The 16,012-nt window shown below is 38.4% G+C and overlaps 1 protein-coding gene across 2 annotated transcripts in view; it reads right to left on the reverse strand.

Annotated features, from left to right (window-relative positions):
* Window positions 1-16,012, reverse strand: part of SPIRE1 (spire type actin nucleation factor 1) — a 205,130-nt gene that overhangs the window by 48,994 nt on the left and 140,124 nt on the right. For both annotated transcript variants that reach the window (XM_053571882.1, XM_053571883.1), the window contains exons 6-7: window positions 13,279-13,443; window positions 1,221-1,307 (exon numbers count right to left, since the gene is read on the reverse strand). In XM_053571882.1, the coding sequence (XP_053427857.1) occupies window positions 1,221-1,307; window positions 13,279-13,443 (252 nt within the window). The remainder of the gene's footprint in view (window positions 1-1,220; window positions 1,308-13,278; window positions 13,444-16,012) is intronic.

Here is a 16,012-nt window from a genome sequence, read left to right on the forward strand (position 1 = left end):
ACTGTAAACTAGTACAACCTTTCTGGAAGGAAGTATGGAGAAACCTCAAAGCACTCAAGCTAGACCTCCCATTCGATCCTGCAATCCCATTACTGGGCATCTACCCAGAAGGAAAAAAATCCTTTTATCATAAGGACACTTGTATTAGATGTTTATTGCAGCTCGATTTACAATCGCCAAAATGTGGAAACAGCCTAAATGCCCACCAACCCAGGAATGGATTAACAAGCTGTGGTATATGTATACCATGGAATACTATTCAGCTATTAAAAAAATGGAGACTTTACATCCTTCGTATTAACCTGGATGGAAGTGGAAGACATTATTCTTAGTAAAGCATCACAAGAATAGAGAAGCATGAATCCTATGTACTCAATTTTGATATGAGGACAATTAATGACAGTTAAGGTCATGGGCGGGGGGGGGGGAGGAAAAGCAGAGAGAGGGAAGGAGGGAGAGGGGTGGGGCCTTGGTGTGTGCCACACCTTCTGGGAGCAAGACACGATTGCAAGAGGGATGTTACCTAACAAATGCAATCAGTGTAACCTGGCTTATTGTACCCTCAGTGAATCCCCAACAATAAAAAAAAGAGAAAAAAAAAAAGATTTATAAAAGGAATCACTAATTACACTTTAGCTGTACACAACTGAGAAATATCATTCCCTTTCTGGTCACTTTTTTGTACTAGGTCTGAGAGGCTTTGGTGAGCTATTGGGCTTGGGGGCCAGAAGTGAAGAACAGAGGAAACACGGTCGATATTCAGACACTTTAGAATATTCTGACTTATCGGCCACTAGAGAGAACCCTGTTAACAAAGGAAGACAATTCACATAAAAGGCATGTACAGCAATGCAGATTAATGATAAAATAGTGACAACAGGACAATTTAATTATGGAGGATGGTAGCACTAAAAGTAAACTGGAAGGGTGATTTGCATCAGGAGCTATCCAGTACTTATTTAGCTATTAACATAGGAAGGATACGGCCAGATTTTGCACCATGACCCAGGTTGTTTTGAGTATAAACATCCTAAGACAGCCTTGTATTGAATAGTTTTAAGTATCTTTCTGTGACTTAAGAATATAATTTACAGTTGGGATTCATCATTAGAATAAAGTCTCAGTGTAAAAACTTAAACACTTACAGAAACTGTGTTCTGAGATGACAACCCACAAGGGAATGATTCATGTTATGTCCCAGAATACGTCAGGCTACTTACTGGGTTTAAAGGGGGTCTTGATCTGATGAAGTCGAGGATGATTTCATGAGCACTTTTTTTTAACCGAGGGGGAATATCACCATTCACCTAAAAGGGGACAAAAAGTAGAAGATTGATGTGACTATAAGATTATTGTTCTGAGGTTTTCTAGGTACAGCGGCCACATGTCACAAAATTAGTGAAGTGTAATCTGACTGTACCCAAGGATGTATATCAAATAAAGGAAGTAGGAAGTAAATGGTTGTGTGATTCAGAGCAAAAGTAATTACATAATATTGAAGGAAATCCAAGTTTACTGGAGTTCTACCATTTTGGGAAATTGTGTGGAACACATTCCTTCCAACAAAGAGTTTCTAAAACTATGAGTGCAAATGGAATAATACTTGTGTTTATTAAGTTTATAATTTAAAAAGCCTTATACTTCTTATTTTCATTTTTGTAAAAAACCTAGGTAAAAGAAGGACTGGAGTAAGATTTATATTCTGTAAATAAAATGGAGTGCACAGGGGATGTTAAGTGCCTTCAGGTGTCACAGATGGAAAGAAAAGCTACCACAGCAGAGTCTTGGTCTATTTCTCACTTGTACTCTAACGTTCTCCCTTTATAAAGCAGTGTGTTAAAACAATTTTTTTTTAGGACTATTAACAAAAACTCCAGAGAACCACAAAAGATAACAACCTAAACTCACATTCTGACCACTCCGAAAGGCATGGTTGTGACCACGTTGTCTTATCTGTTTTCCAGTGTTATTTGAACAAAGTGGAACCTCATCTGCCACTCTTAGGCCCTGGGCCCTCCCCAGGTGTGACCCCTTTGAGTTCAGAGTGCACGGCAAACCTTCTGGGGCTCACCCAACACCCACACCCCTCTTCTTCCTAGTGCCTGCCCCCTGCACTCCCACCCCCCAGCTCTAAATGAGGGAGCTCTAGGAGCGATGGCTGCTGGAGGCAAGCCACGCAAGTGGTTGTTAGTACTTGGTGTGGGATGGCAGTTGACCTAGACCTGTAGGCACCACTCCCAACCTGTGGATTTCATGTTACATAACATCTTTTTTTGATACAGAGTTTCACTATGTCACCCTCTGTAGAGTGCTCACAGCAACCTCAAACTCTTGCCTCAGGCTCCCAAGTAGCTGGGACTACAGTCATCCATTACAACGGCTGTCTATTTTTGTTGCCGTTTAGCAGGCCTGGGCCAGGTTCGAACTCACTAGCCCTGCTGTATGTGGCCAGCACCCTAACCACTGAGCTACTGTAAAACAATTCAGACTTTTCTGTTACCTACTATTCCATTCCTGAATAGAATAATGTGTATCTTTCTAGATAATTTTCATATACTTTTTACTTTAATGTTCAATCAATAATATTAGGATTGAGAGAAATGGATTATATGAAGCCAAGATTATAAATTCCATTTGCAAAACAAGTACATTAACTTTAGCTTCCTCAGTAGTCAAAAGGCAAATTCTGGGTCTCCACGACAAACACAGGTCAGCACTCACGTGAGACGCAGCAGGCCAGGCTGCTGTCAGTCAGCACACGCAGACTGTCCCTCATCCGAGATGGTCAGGACCAGAAGAGTTTTGGATTTCAGACACTTTTGGAATTTAGAATATTTACATTATACTGATACAAAAACTTGAAATCTGAAATTTCAGCTCCAAAGAACATTTCCTTTAACAGTCAAGTTGGTGCTCAAAAACTTTTAGATTTTGGAGCATTTCTGATCTTCAGATTTGGAATACTCAACCTGTATAAGGAAATGTGAAAATCATTCCACTGCTGGATCAGTGAAATTATTTTCATATAAATACAGAATACTTCCTGAAACAAGCTCTCTGAAATGATTTGAGAAATGATTCTTGGGTGAACACAAATAGTAGGCCCATAAGTAAAAAGATCAGTTATAGAAACCGGATCTTATTTTTGAGCCACAATAAACCAAAATCTTCTAATATACAAAATGATCCCCTTTGAACATTTTATTTATTTTTTATTTTTTTATTTTTTTCCTTTTGAACATTTTAAAACAGCTATCTAAACTCAATCTTGTTTCTAAAGTAAACTTTTTTAGGCAGCTGAATTTGAAGTCTAACAGATAAAGGAAATCTTATTAAAATATCTGCAAATATATCAGGCTAAATGAGAACTTCTTCACATATTAAGATACATATTAAGTAATGTGTCATAGTGATAAGCAGATTGCATAATAAGATTTTTTTTCTATATGCTTTATCTGAATTTTAAAAATTTATGAATTATAATGAATTTAACAGTTTAGGCCAGGCATGGTGGCTCACGCCTATAATCCCAGCACTCTGGGGGGCCAAGGTGGGCAGACTGCTTGAGCTCAAGAGTGAGACCCTGTGTCTATCAAAAATAGAAAAACTGAGGCAAGAGGATCACTTGAGCCCAAGAGTTGGGGGTTGCTGAGCTGTGATGATGTTATGGCACTCTACCCAGGGTGACAGAGTGAGACTCTTGTCTCAAAAAATAAAAATAAATAAAAATAAAAACCTCACATGAATACATTTTTTGTGTTTAGTTTCTATTTTTCACCACTGTGTCTGTGAGACTGAATTACAGTTGCATGTATGAGTTAATTTCATGTTAATATTTCATTTATTTACTCATAATCTATTTACTTATTTAATTATTGATGGACAGTTGGCTTAGACCCACCTTATGGCTATTGTGAGTAATGCTAAGAGGTATATCCTTATAGATGGCTTTTGGTGCATGTAGGTATGCCTGTCCTATTTTAAAAAGTCCTTGCCTACCTCAATTTCATTACGACAGTCCACGTTACCTTTTAGAAACTCTATTGTTTTACATTCACATTTAGATTCAAACTCGCTAAGACTGACTTTGTTCTTATGTGTATGGTATGAGTCAGTATGAATTTTTCCCCATAAGGAAATACAGTAGAACCTCTGTAAGTTGACCACCCAAGTGACTCTAACATACTGGTCAACATTAGAAATATCCACTCAGCACATGTGGTACATGTCCAGTTTATGAAAATCAGGTTAACCTAAGGAGGTGGTCAATGTAGGGAGGTGGTCAACTAATGGAGGTTCTACCAAATAATAAACCATAAGCCATTTATTTAGAAGACCATCCTTTCTCCACTGCATTACAGTGTCACTTCTGCCACTACCCGAGTGAACGTGGAAGTGGGGTCTGCTTCTGAATCTTTCATGCAGTCCTGTTGTCTATTTGACAGTCCTTGGACCAATATTTCATCATAGTAAGTAGACTAGCTACATAATAAGTCTGGATAATTGATTATGGAATCTTTCAACTCTGCTTTTCTTTATATTGTCTCAGCTATTTTTGCCCCTCACTTGTCCACATATATCTTAGAATTAGCCTTCAGTTTATATACACATGTCTGAGAGGTAATTTACTTACTTAGCTTGCATTAACTTTATCAATAGATTTGAGAATTGGCAAGTTCATAGTATTGAGTCTTTTTTTTTTTTTTTTTGTAGAGACAGAGTCTCACTTTACAGGACTCACAGCAACCTCTAGCTCTTGGGCTTCCGCGATTCTCCTGCCTCAGCCTCCTAAGCAGCTGGGACTACAGGTGCCCACCACAACGCCCGGCTATTTTTTGGTTGCAGTTCAGCCGGGGCTGGGTTTAAACCCACCACCCTCGGTATATGGGGCCAGCGCCCTACTCACTGAGCCACAGGCGCCGCCCAGTATTGAGTCTTTTAATCTATGAACATAGAAGATCCCTCCATTTATTTCTTTCTTAATTTTTCTAACAATTTGTAGTTTCTAAGTAGAGGGATCCACAGTTTTTACTAGGTTTATACCTAGATATCTATTATTTTTGATACTAGAAGGATGCTCAACATCATCAGATATATCAAGTAATAAAAATTAAAACAATGAAGAGACAGCATTATAGATCCATCTGGATGATAAAAGTGAAAGGACTACTAACACCAGAAGCTCACAGAGTCATGGAGCGACAGCCATGGAAACTGTTACAAGGAGTCTGGGGAAAGATCTCTTGGACACGTCATAGTACCAAACATACAGCTACCCTGTTTCTCAGCAATTTGTCTTCCCTAGGCATTACACAAGAGAAATAAATTACAATACAGTATTTATACTTTATATAATAGAAATGAAAATATATAGTCACAAACAGATTTGTGTAAGAAAGTTTGTAACAGATTTTTTTTTTTTTGAGGCACTCGTTATGTCACCCTTGGTAGAGTGCTGTAGCGTCACACACAGCTCACAGCAACCTCAAACTCTTGGGCTTAAGGGATTCTCTTGCCTCAGCCTCCCAAGATGGGACTATACGCGCCCGCCACAATGCCCAGCTATTTTTTTGTTTGTTCGTTTTTTGTTGCAGTTGTCATTGTTGTTTAGCTGACCTGGGCCAGGTTCAAACCCGCCAGCCTCTGTGTATGTGGCTGGTGTAACCACTGTGCTATGGGTGCCGAGCCTGTAACAGATTTTTTAAATTTAAATTGCTAAGGGTACACAGCAATTAGTACACAATTATTAATTGTATATATTTATGAGGTACATGTGGTGTTTTAATAAGGCATACAATGTATAATAATTAAATCAGTGTACACAACATCTCAAGCATTTGTGTCAGGAACATTCCAATCTCACTCTTTTAAAAGTACACAATAACTTATTACTGACTAATATCACCCTGTTGTATTATCAAATACCAGATCTCGTTCATTTTATTTAACTACATTTTTACACACATTAACTATATCTTGTAACCTCCTCACTGCTACCCTTATAACCAATTATTTTGAATAACTTGACTACAAAAAACAAAAAATCAAGTAAAGAGAAAGCCAAAATAACTCTATACTTCTAACTCCATGCCCTCTACTTTTTATGTTTTTATTCTATTTATACTTTTTTATATTATTTATCTCTCAAAAAGTTGTAGTCATTATTTTTGACAGGTTTGTCTTTTATTCTTCCCACTAGAGTAATCTGTATTTTTCTCTGTATTTGTTTTCTCTGTATTATTTATTATTATAAGTTTTTTACCTTTAGATGATTTCTTTTGTTTGTTAATGTCCTTTTCTTTCAGAATGAAAAACTCCCTTTTGCATTTTTTGTAGGACAGGTCTGGTGTTGATGAAATCCTTCAGCTTTTGTATGTCCAGGGAAATATTTCTCCAGCAAGTTTAAAGGATATTTTTGCAGGATATAATATTTAAAATTAAAGCTTTTTTTTCTTTAGCACTTTATATATGTCTTGCCACTCTTCCCCGGCCTGTAAGGTTTCCACTAGGGAGTCGCAGCCAGACATACAAGAGGACTTGACACAGTGTTTGTTTTCTCTTGATGCTCTAAGGTTACTTTCTTGACCTGTGATCTTTGGGAATTTTATTACTAAATGTTTTGAGGTAGGTCTTATTTGGCTTAAATCAGCTGGGTGTTTTATGACCTTTTTGTATCTGATAAATATAAGTATCGGTATGTTTATCTCGGTTTGAATAAACTTTCTACTCCAGTTTCTCTCTCTACCTCCTGGAGGCAAACCTCTCGTAGACTAGCCCTTCTGAAGCAACTGTCTAGATCTTATAGACGGCCTTCATTCTTTTTCACTCTTCCTTGTTCTCTTTTGTCTGTGTATGTTCATATTGCCTGCCTTCAAGATCACGAATGCTTTCGTCTCCTTCATCAATTCTGGTGTTTAGAGACTATCATGCATTTTTCAGTTAGTCAAATGAATTTTTCAGCCCCAGAATTTCTCCTTTTGGGGGTTATTATTTCAATCTCTCTGTTAAAGTTCTCTGATGAAGGAAATTTGAATTCCTTCTCTGTGTTGTCTTAAAGCTCACTGAGCTTCCTCAAAATTTGAATTTGAATTCTCTCAAGGTCAGCAGCTCCATCACTCAGGATTACCCACTGGGTCCTTATTTCTTTTGTTTGGGGAGTCAGGTTTTCCTGGATATTCTTGATGCTCATGGATCTTCACCCATATCTGGGCATTTATTAATAATTATAAAAAACTAGAAACAGCTCAAGCATTCATCCAACAACAGGAGAATGGATTGCTCACCAATAAAAAGCAATAAATTACTGTTACATATAAATAAATGTAAAAAGCATTTATGATGTGTGAAATAAATCTTATGTAAAAGAGCACCTGCTGTATGAATACCTTTATATGAAATATGAGAAAAGAAATTTGAGACTAACCTATAGTGGGGAAAAAAAAAATCAGAGCAGTGTTGCCTCTAAGAGCACAAGGGCAAGAACTGAGACAGCACACAGGAGCACTTTCTGGGGTGACAATGATGTGCTATGTCTTAACAGAGGTTTGGATTACAAAGGTGTATATGCATTTGTTAAAACTCAGCAAATGTTCCCTTTAGATATATGCATTGCATTTTATGTGAGGGTTTCAACCTCTGCAATAGGGTTCCAATAAATGAAACCCAGCCCTTGTCTGTCTACAAGATGGAGCCTCCAAGTCCTTTCTTTTTTACTCTAGTGAGTTATTTACATAGTTTATATGCACCGAGGAGGCACTCAATATTTTAACCTCTTCTCCCATCACTGATTGAGGTTTCTTTACTCCCAGGTGATATATTCTTCTGTATCTAATATTTAGCTTCTCCTTTCCATGTTCTAGTAGTTACAGTATTAAAAAGGAGATTACACTCTCTATCCACATTCTCTGCCCCTTTGGGGGTCCACTTTACAACTAGGCTGCTCAGCAGTATTCTCTTATGCTCTGAGTTTCTCACAGACCCAAATAAAAATCCTGTTTTCCCTCTATTATTTTATAGTCCACTGATTGTCTCACTTGTTACTCAACATCTGTATAAATTTATACAAAATTAAATTTTTGATTCTGTGTGGGTCTCTCAACAACTCTGCCTACCACACACCATACCTGCTGTTTAGGTGTCAGAGTCAGACACACACGTGGGGCTACTGTATGAGAGAGAGAGAACGTCCAACCAAGGTTTACTTCAAACCATGCAGCTTCATCTTCTTGATGATGGTGTCATTTGGCAGAAAGCTGAATTGGTTTACAAAGTCCTTGTTACATAGCAAGATTTCATGATATTTATAGAAGGATGCTACTTTATTTATGAAAAGGGTTACTTGAAGATTCAGTGCTTCTGTGCTAAATAGCAAGAATCCTTCCCTTCTACTTGAAATATATAGTAAAAAATATAAAGAAATTTCTATTTTTTTAGAGAGGAGGAGTCAATTTTAGGCGAGTAAAGTTGTTCACTTAAGTATGATATAAAGTGCATAATCTTTAATTATAAATGAACATATTCTATTGAACTACCACCCAGATCAAAATACTGAATATCACCAATTCCCTACAACCACTCCCTGAAGCCTTTTCCTAGTTGTTACCCAAACCTGCCTATTTTGGTATCCATGATAATATAAAGACATATAGTTTAAGAAAATTGTTTCTATTGACATTAATAGACTTGCATAAAACATGTGACCTGCCACATATTCCCCGGGCCGCTAATACACACAAGTGAAAAAAAAAAGTAAAATAAAGCTTGGCACAGCAGCTCATGCTCTGGGAGGCCCAGGAGTGCATTGTTTGAGCTCAGGAGTTCCAGACCAGCCTGAGCAAGAGGGAGACCCTGTCTCTACTGAAAATAGGAAAATCAGTTGGGTATTGTGGCTCCCAGCTACTAGAGAGGCTGAGGCAAGAGGATGGCTTGAGATTGCTATGTGAGCTATGACACCATGGCACTCTACCCAAAGTAACAGAAAGACTCTGCCCCCCCCAATTAAATTAAATAAATAAAATAATAAAATAAAAGTAGGGCCAGGTGTGGTGGCTCATGCCTGAAATCCCAGCACTCTGGGAGGCCGAGGTGGGTGGATCACTTGAGCTCACGAGTTTGAGATCATCCTGAGTCAGAGCAGGACCCTGTCTCCAAAAACAGCCAGGTGTTGTGGGAGGCACCTGTAGTCCCAGCTACTCGGGGAGGCTGAGACAAGAGAATCATTCATTTGAGCCCAAGAGTTTGAGGTTGCTGTGAGCTATGATGCCATAGCACTCTACTGGGGGCAACAAAGTGAGACTCTGTCTCAAAATAAATAAGCAAATAAATAAAAGTAAACTAGTCTTCTTCATAAATATGTGAAGCTATAATTTTTAGTATCTGAACTTCCTTCAAATAGTATATATCTAATTTTCAAGCCATAAGGTGGTTTGCAAGTGTTTAAAACAATTTGACAGTATTTATCAAAGGGTTAGACAGCATATTTATTCACTAATCTAGTAATTATGAGGCTAGAATTATAAAGAAATTAATACAGTTTCTATATCATACCAAAAAATGGTAAATCTCAACAACAAACAAGTAAATAAATTATGATTTGTTTACTCAATAGACTACTTTGGAGCCATTAAAAATTGATGTAGAATGGAATATAATAAGCTATAAAACGCAAGGAGAAAGCTTTATCTATACTAGTAACATAATAACCACCAAGATATATAAAGTGACAAAGACACAGAACAGTCTACATGATATTAACACTGTACATACATTTGCAGAGATAGGAAGATATACCCACAAACATATGCAAACACATTTAAAAAATGTCCTTGGAAAGCTGTACAAAAACTGACTTAACTTTGGCTATCTCCAGGAAAGAAACTTGGGTGGCTGGAAGTGGGGAGACTTTTCAATGTATATCATGAATTCCTTTTGAATTTAGGACTACAAAAATGTATTATATAGTTAAAACTGAATTATCAAAATAATGCATAATTTCATGATATGGAACCAAGTGTACACAATATTAAACAGGAAGAAAAGAGTTCAATACATAATGTACACTTCTAACTATGTTTGTAATTATAAATTACACACATATTCAAGAAGAAAACTTGGAAACAAACACAAAAAATGATAGCGGGCTGGTGGAGGGGAGAATGGGAAAGATCACTGTACAGGGTTTTGTTCAGAGACGATGAAATTAGTTTGGAATCAGACAGGTGGAGGACATACAACCTTGTGAAAATACTAAATGCCACTGAATTAACTATACACTTTAAAGTGGGTAATTTTATGCTATTGTCTTTATTTTTTATTTATTTATTTATTTTTTTGTAGAGACAGAGTCTCACTGTACCGCCCTCGGGTAGAGTGCCGTGGCGTCACACGGCTCACAGCAACCTCTTAACTCTTGGGCTTACGCGATTCTCTTGCCTCAGCCTCCCGAGCAGCTGGGACTACAGGCGCCCGCCACAACGCCCGGCTATTTTTTGGTTGCAGTTTGGCCGGGGCTGGGTTTGAACCCACCACCCTCGGCATATGGGGCCGGCGCCCTACTCACTGAGCCACAGGCGCCGCCCGCTATTGTCTTTATTTTAAAAAATAAGTAATAGGGTGGCGCCTGTGGCTCAGTCTGTAAGGCGCCAGCCTCATATACCGAGGGTGGCGGGTTCAAACCCGGCCCCAGCCAAATTGCAACCAAAAAACAGCCGGGCGTTGTGGCAGGCGCCTGTGGTCCCAGCTACTTGGGAGGCTGAGGCAAGAGAATCGCTTAAGCCCAGGAGTTGGAGGTTGCTGTGAGCTGCGTGATGCCACGGTACTCTGCCGAGGGCCATAAAGTGAGACTCTGTCTCTACAAAAAAAAAAAGTAATAAAAAAAGAAAGGAAATTAGAAGGAAAAAATCAGACTTAAAAGGCTTTTATTTACCACAGGAGAACAATAATTATTTATGCTTGCAAATGTTTCTGGGTTGGGATGCACAGTTCTTCACCATTCTGTCCATCAAAACCCATTATTTCCCTAAGCCTTATCCAGTGTACTTATATAACACACACATTCCTAGAACTCAGCTGAAATATGTTAAATCAGCAACTGCAAAAGTTATCTATCCTAAATAATTCACAGTACCAGACAGGTTGAATACCAGTTAGCACAATTATTTTCTCTGATAAAAATGAAAAGCTTTAGCAGTATCAAGGTCAATAGGTAAAAGACAGCAATGACAGATCACAAAGAAATATTAATGATTGGCTGGGCAAGGTGGCTCATGTCTGTAATCCTGGCACTCTGGGAGGCTGAGGTAGGTGGATTGCTTGAGCTCACGAGTTCAAGACCAGCCTGAGCAAAAGCGAGACCCCACCGCTACTAAAAATAGAAAAACTGAGGCAAGAGGATCACTTGAGCCTGAGCTGGAGGTTGCTGGGAGCTGTGATGCCACAGCACTCTACCGAGGGTGACAAAGTAAGACTCTGACTCCAAAAAAAAATAATAATAATAATAAAATACAATAAATAAAAATAGCCTTGCGTTGTGGCAGGTGCCTGTAGTCTGAACTACTTGGAAGGCTGAGGCAATAGAAGCACGTAAGCCCAAGAGTTTGAGGTTGCTCTGGGCTATGATGCCATGGCACTCTACTAGGGCAACATAGTGAGACTCTGTCTCAAAAAAATAAAAAAACAAAGAAAAATATAGATAGGATTAATTCCTCACACAACCATTTACTGAGCACAGTATGTGGAATTTGGCTGCAGGTGAGGCACATGTCTTAGTCACAGAGATCAACAGGGAAAGATCTAAGTCCCTGTCTTCATAAAGGAGACACTAGTAAGGCAATGTCAGCTAGAGAAACACAGGTGGAAAGTGAGGGAGAGAAAATTTTTCTAATGACGGAAAACTTAAGCATTGAGACCTGAAAAATGAAGAGGCAAATTATGTAACTATGGGAAAGAAGAGACTCCCAGGGAAAGGGAGTAGCAAAGGCATGTGTCCCAATGCAGGAAAGAAACGGCACTTGCAAGACGGTGGCAGAGGTCAGAGTGGCGAACAAGAAATCCGCTGGGAGAGGCAGCAGGATATGAGCGTGAGAGTGCGCTGTGCAGGCAGGTGAGAACGCAGACTTACTCAGAGTGCGGGAGATGAGCGTGAGAATGCGCTGTGCAGGCAGGTGAGAACGCAGACTTTACTCAGAGTGCGGGAGATGAGCGTGAGAGTGCGCTGTGCAGGCAGGTGAGAGCGCAGAGTTTACTCAGAGTGCGGGAGATGAGCGTGAGAGTGCGCTCTGCAGGCAGGTGAGAGCGCAGACTTTACTCAGAGTGATGAAGTGTCAGCGGTTTTTACTTAAGAAGCCAGGTCTAGTCTTTAATGAGAGGTGGCAGCACCTTGGAATAGAAGATATCTAAAGTGGAAGTGTTGAGATGTCAGATTTGGAACATACTTTAAAGGCAAGAGCTGTTAGGATTTGCTAATGAACTAGATGTTTCACTTCTGAGAACTTAACTCAATGATTTCATTATGCTATTCAAAAAGATTTATATATGAAGACAAAATCGGCTACTAATAACTGGATATAAGGTGATTAGTTTAATAAGCTCTGGTATAACCATAAACTAGAATAGATACAGCTATTAAGAAATGATGATGTTGGGCGGCGCCTGTGGCTCAGCGAGTTGGGCGCCGGCCCCACATACCGAGGGTGGCGGGTTCAAACCCAGCCCCGGTCAAACTGCAACAACAAAAAAAAATAGCCGGGCGTTGTGGCGGGCGCCTGTAGTCCCAGCTACTAGGGAGGCTGAGGCAAGAGAATCGCGGAAGCCCAGGAGTTAGAGGTTGCTGTGAGCCGTGTGACGCCACGGCACTCTACCCGAGGGCGGTACAGTGAGACTCTGTCTCTACAAAAAAAAAAAAAAAAAAAAAAAAAAAGAAATGATGATGTTAAATATATAATGGCATGGAAACAATACAAAATATTAAGCAAAAATAATTACAAAACAAAGTGTTCACTATTAGCCCATTTTTGTCCTAGTAAAACATGGAGAAGTAAGACTAAAGGTTACATATCAACACATTAACAAAATCTTTTTCAAAGGTGCGGGATTACATCCTTATAACTTACCTTCTTTCAGCTTAATGTAGTTCCCAATTTTCTACAATGATGAAGTATTACTTTTATAAGAAATCATTTTGAAAACTTCTGTGAAAGACCACAGAAGATATGTGGTCTTTCAACATATCTGATTATAGAAGAATAACTGAGTCCATTAATAGTTTTCTTTGTTACTTACCATCACTTTTCGCAAAGTGTATCGTTTGCACCGAATGTCATCCATTAGCATCTCATAAGGGGTAAGCTGATATTCAATGGGCAAAGGGTTATACTGCCGCTCTTGGACCTTCTTTAGTTTTACACCATTTCGCAAATCCCTCATCACCTGTACCCAGAATCTTGCCTGAAATAACCAAGGGCAGAGAGACATCAGTGAATAAATTTACTAGTTTCCTCTGAATAGCTACGGTCGTATAAAAGAAAAGCTTAGATTATAAAACACTGAATAAACCAAAGAAAAATTACTTAAAAATTGGATTTTAAGGTACTAAAAGACAGGCAGAAAGTCAGTGGAGCACCCATAGGCTCTGCCTGCTGAGGCCTCTGGGATACCCCAGCTGCCCTCTGTGGCGGGCTGCGTCACAGGCTCCAGTTCATCAGGCCTCGCTGTGTTAGGTGACTGTGTTCACTAAGGCGGATTGTGTTTCCCACACCCTGACTTTGGGTTTGGCTGTTTGGTTGGCGCGGTTACTAGAAGAATGGTTATTGTGATGATACCAAAGGCTTCAAAAGTACTTGTCCCTCCTGTTTCTATTTTAGCCATGAGAATATCTAGCCTGGATTGGCCTGTGTTCCTGCAGAGTGTAGCTACCACAAGGGATTTGCAGACCCAATGGGCTAGATAAGTGCTTTTGCTGCCATGACTGTGCAGTGTCTAGTTACACAGCATTAATGGCCACAGCTGGCTGATACAACACCCACCCACCACTTGATGTCTAACAAGCTGCTGCATCCTTCTAAGCCTTAGTTTCTTGTCAAAGAAAGAAAAAAGCACTTTATAACTTGATGAGAAGATCTCTAGATAGTGGTCTTGTACACAGAAAATGCTCAAATATGACACTTTTAATGTTACTATCTTTACATACATTATTTAACCACAGTTTTCGTATCTATAAATAATAGGTTGCTTTGTCTACCTTTAAGGTTCTGAGGCCAGGCTGGGCTGGGTGTGGTGGGTCATGCCTGTAATCCCAGTACTCTGGGAGGCCGAGGCAGATGGATCACTTGTTTGAGCTCGCAAGTTTGAGACCAGCCTGAGCAAGAGGGAGACCCTGTCTCTACCAAAAAAAAAAAAAAGAAAAAAAAAGAAAAATTGAGGCAAGAGAATTGCTCAAACCCCCGAGTTTGAGGGTGCTGTGAGCTATGATGCCATGGCAACAGAATGATACTCGGTCTCAAAAAAAAAAAAGAGTTCTGAGGCTGGGTGCAGTGGCTCACACTTGTAATCCCAGCACTCTGGGAGGCTGAGGCGGGTGGATTGCCTGAGCTCAGGAGTTCGAGACCAGCCTGCGCAAGAGCAAGACCCCGTCTCTATTTTAAAAAAAAAAAATAAAAAGAAGGTGGCGCCTGTGGCTCAAAGGAGTAGGGTGCTTGCCCCATATGCCGGAGGTGGCAGGTTCCAACCCAGCCCTGGCCAAAAACTGCAAAAAAAAAAAAAGAAAGAGCTCTCAGAAAAGAAAATAGTGACTAATTCTCACATAAATTGGATTTAGTTTTGACCAAAGTATATTACTTAATTTTTAATTCAACTTGTTAATATGTTGTTTAGGATAGCGCATCATCATTTATAAGTGAAATATGTTCATAATTTCCCCTTTTTAATAATATATTTTCTCCAATTTTAATATCAAGTGTATCCAGATTAAGTAGAATGATTTTGAAGTATTTCTTCTTTTTCTACTGTCTATAAGATTTGGCATGATCCGTTTTTTGAAATTATCTTTTACTTTTATTTATAAATATTAGTTGTCTATTTTTTTTGAGACTTTGGAAAAAAAATGAGAAGTTAAGTGATGACTCCATACTGAAGCTCAGAAGCAAAGCATTCTATAAAAGACATACTCTTATTTGACAATGTAAATGTTACTTTGCATATTATTATTTCTTAATATTTCGATGCAGCAATCATCTGATTTCTTTTCTGAATATATTCATCTTCATTTATTCTTTACGAGGTTTTTGTTTCTAGTCTTTATGTTAAAAATTGTTATTAAATTTTAAGCCTTTTTAATTTTGTGAAGGCAAACAGCAGAAACCTAATAAACACATGTGTATGTAAAAAAAGAAAAATAAATCAAAAAAAATTTCTGAGAATAAAACAGAATTTATATGAATGTACTTAACATTATATAAAACATACTAAATATGTATAATATTTAACTCTTTTGTTTTACTGCCTATAACCTATGGTGTCACAGCTTCTACTTCAGTGAAAAGTCAATCAATATAATAGTTAAAATATTGTAGCTTGTTAAAATTAACAAGTGACTTAAATAGCTAATTAAATATATTTATTGTAAAATCAAGTAATATATTTCATAAGAATCTTTAACATAAAATAATATTGATTAAATTTCTCAAAAATGCCCTCAATAACAATTTGTAATTTAAAAAAAAATGCACGCCATTTCCCAGCAGGTGTTCTTCCACACCATCTCCCTGCCCTCTTCCCTTTCTTTCTCCCATCTTCCCTTCTCTCACTCCCAGCTCTGCTCTCTTCTCTGTCTTTCTTATCTCTCCCCACACTCTCTTCCCTCTAATATAAGGTATGTGTATACTTTTATAACCTAAAAAAATATATACATAAAATATAAAAAAATTATACCATTTCCCATTCTCTAGTTCCAAAAAGGATTTGAGATGCTTAATATTGTGGTGTATTCATTAGAAATCCTTCTAAAATATTCATGTTT

Source organism: Nycticebus coucang, chromosome 19 (genome assembly GCF_027406575.1).
Source record: "Nycticebus coucang isolate mNycCou1 chromosome 19, mNycCou1.pri, whole genome shotgun sequence".
Classification (NCBI taxonomy): domain Eukaryota; kingdom Metazoa; phylum Chordata; class Mammalia; order Primates; family Lorisidae; genus Nycticebus; species Nycticebus coucang.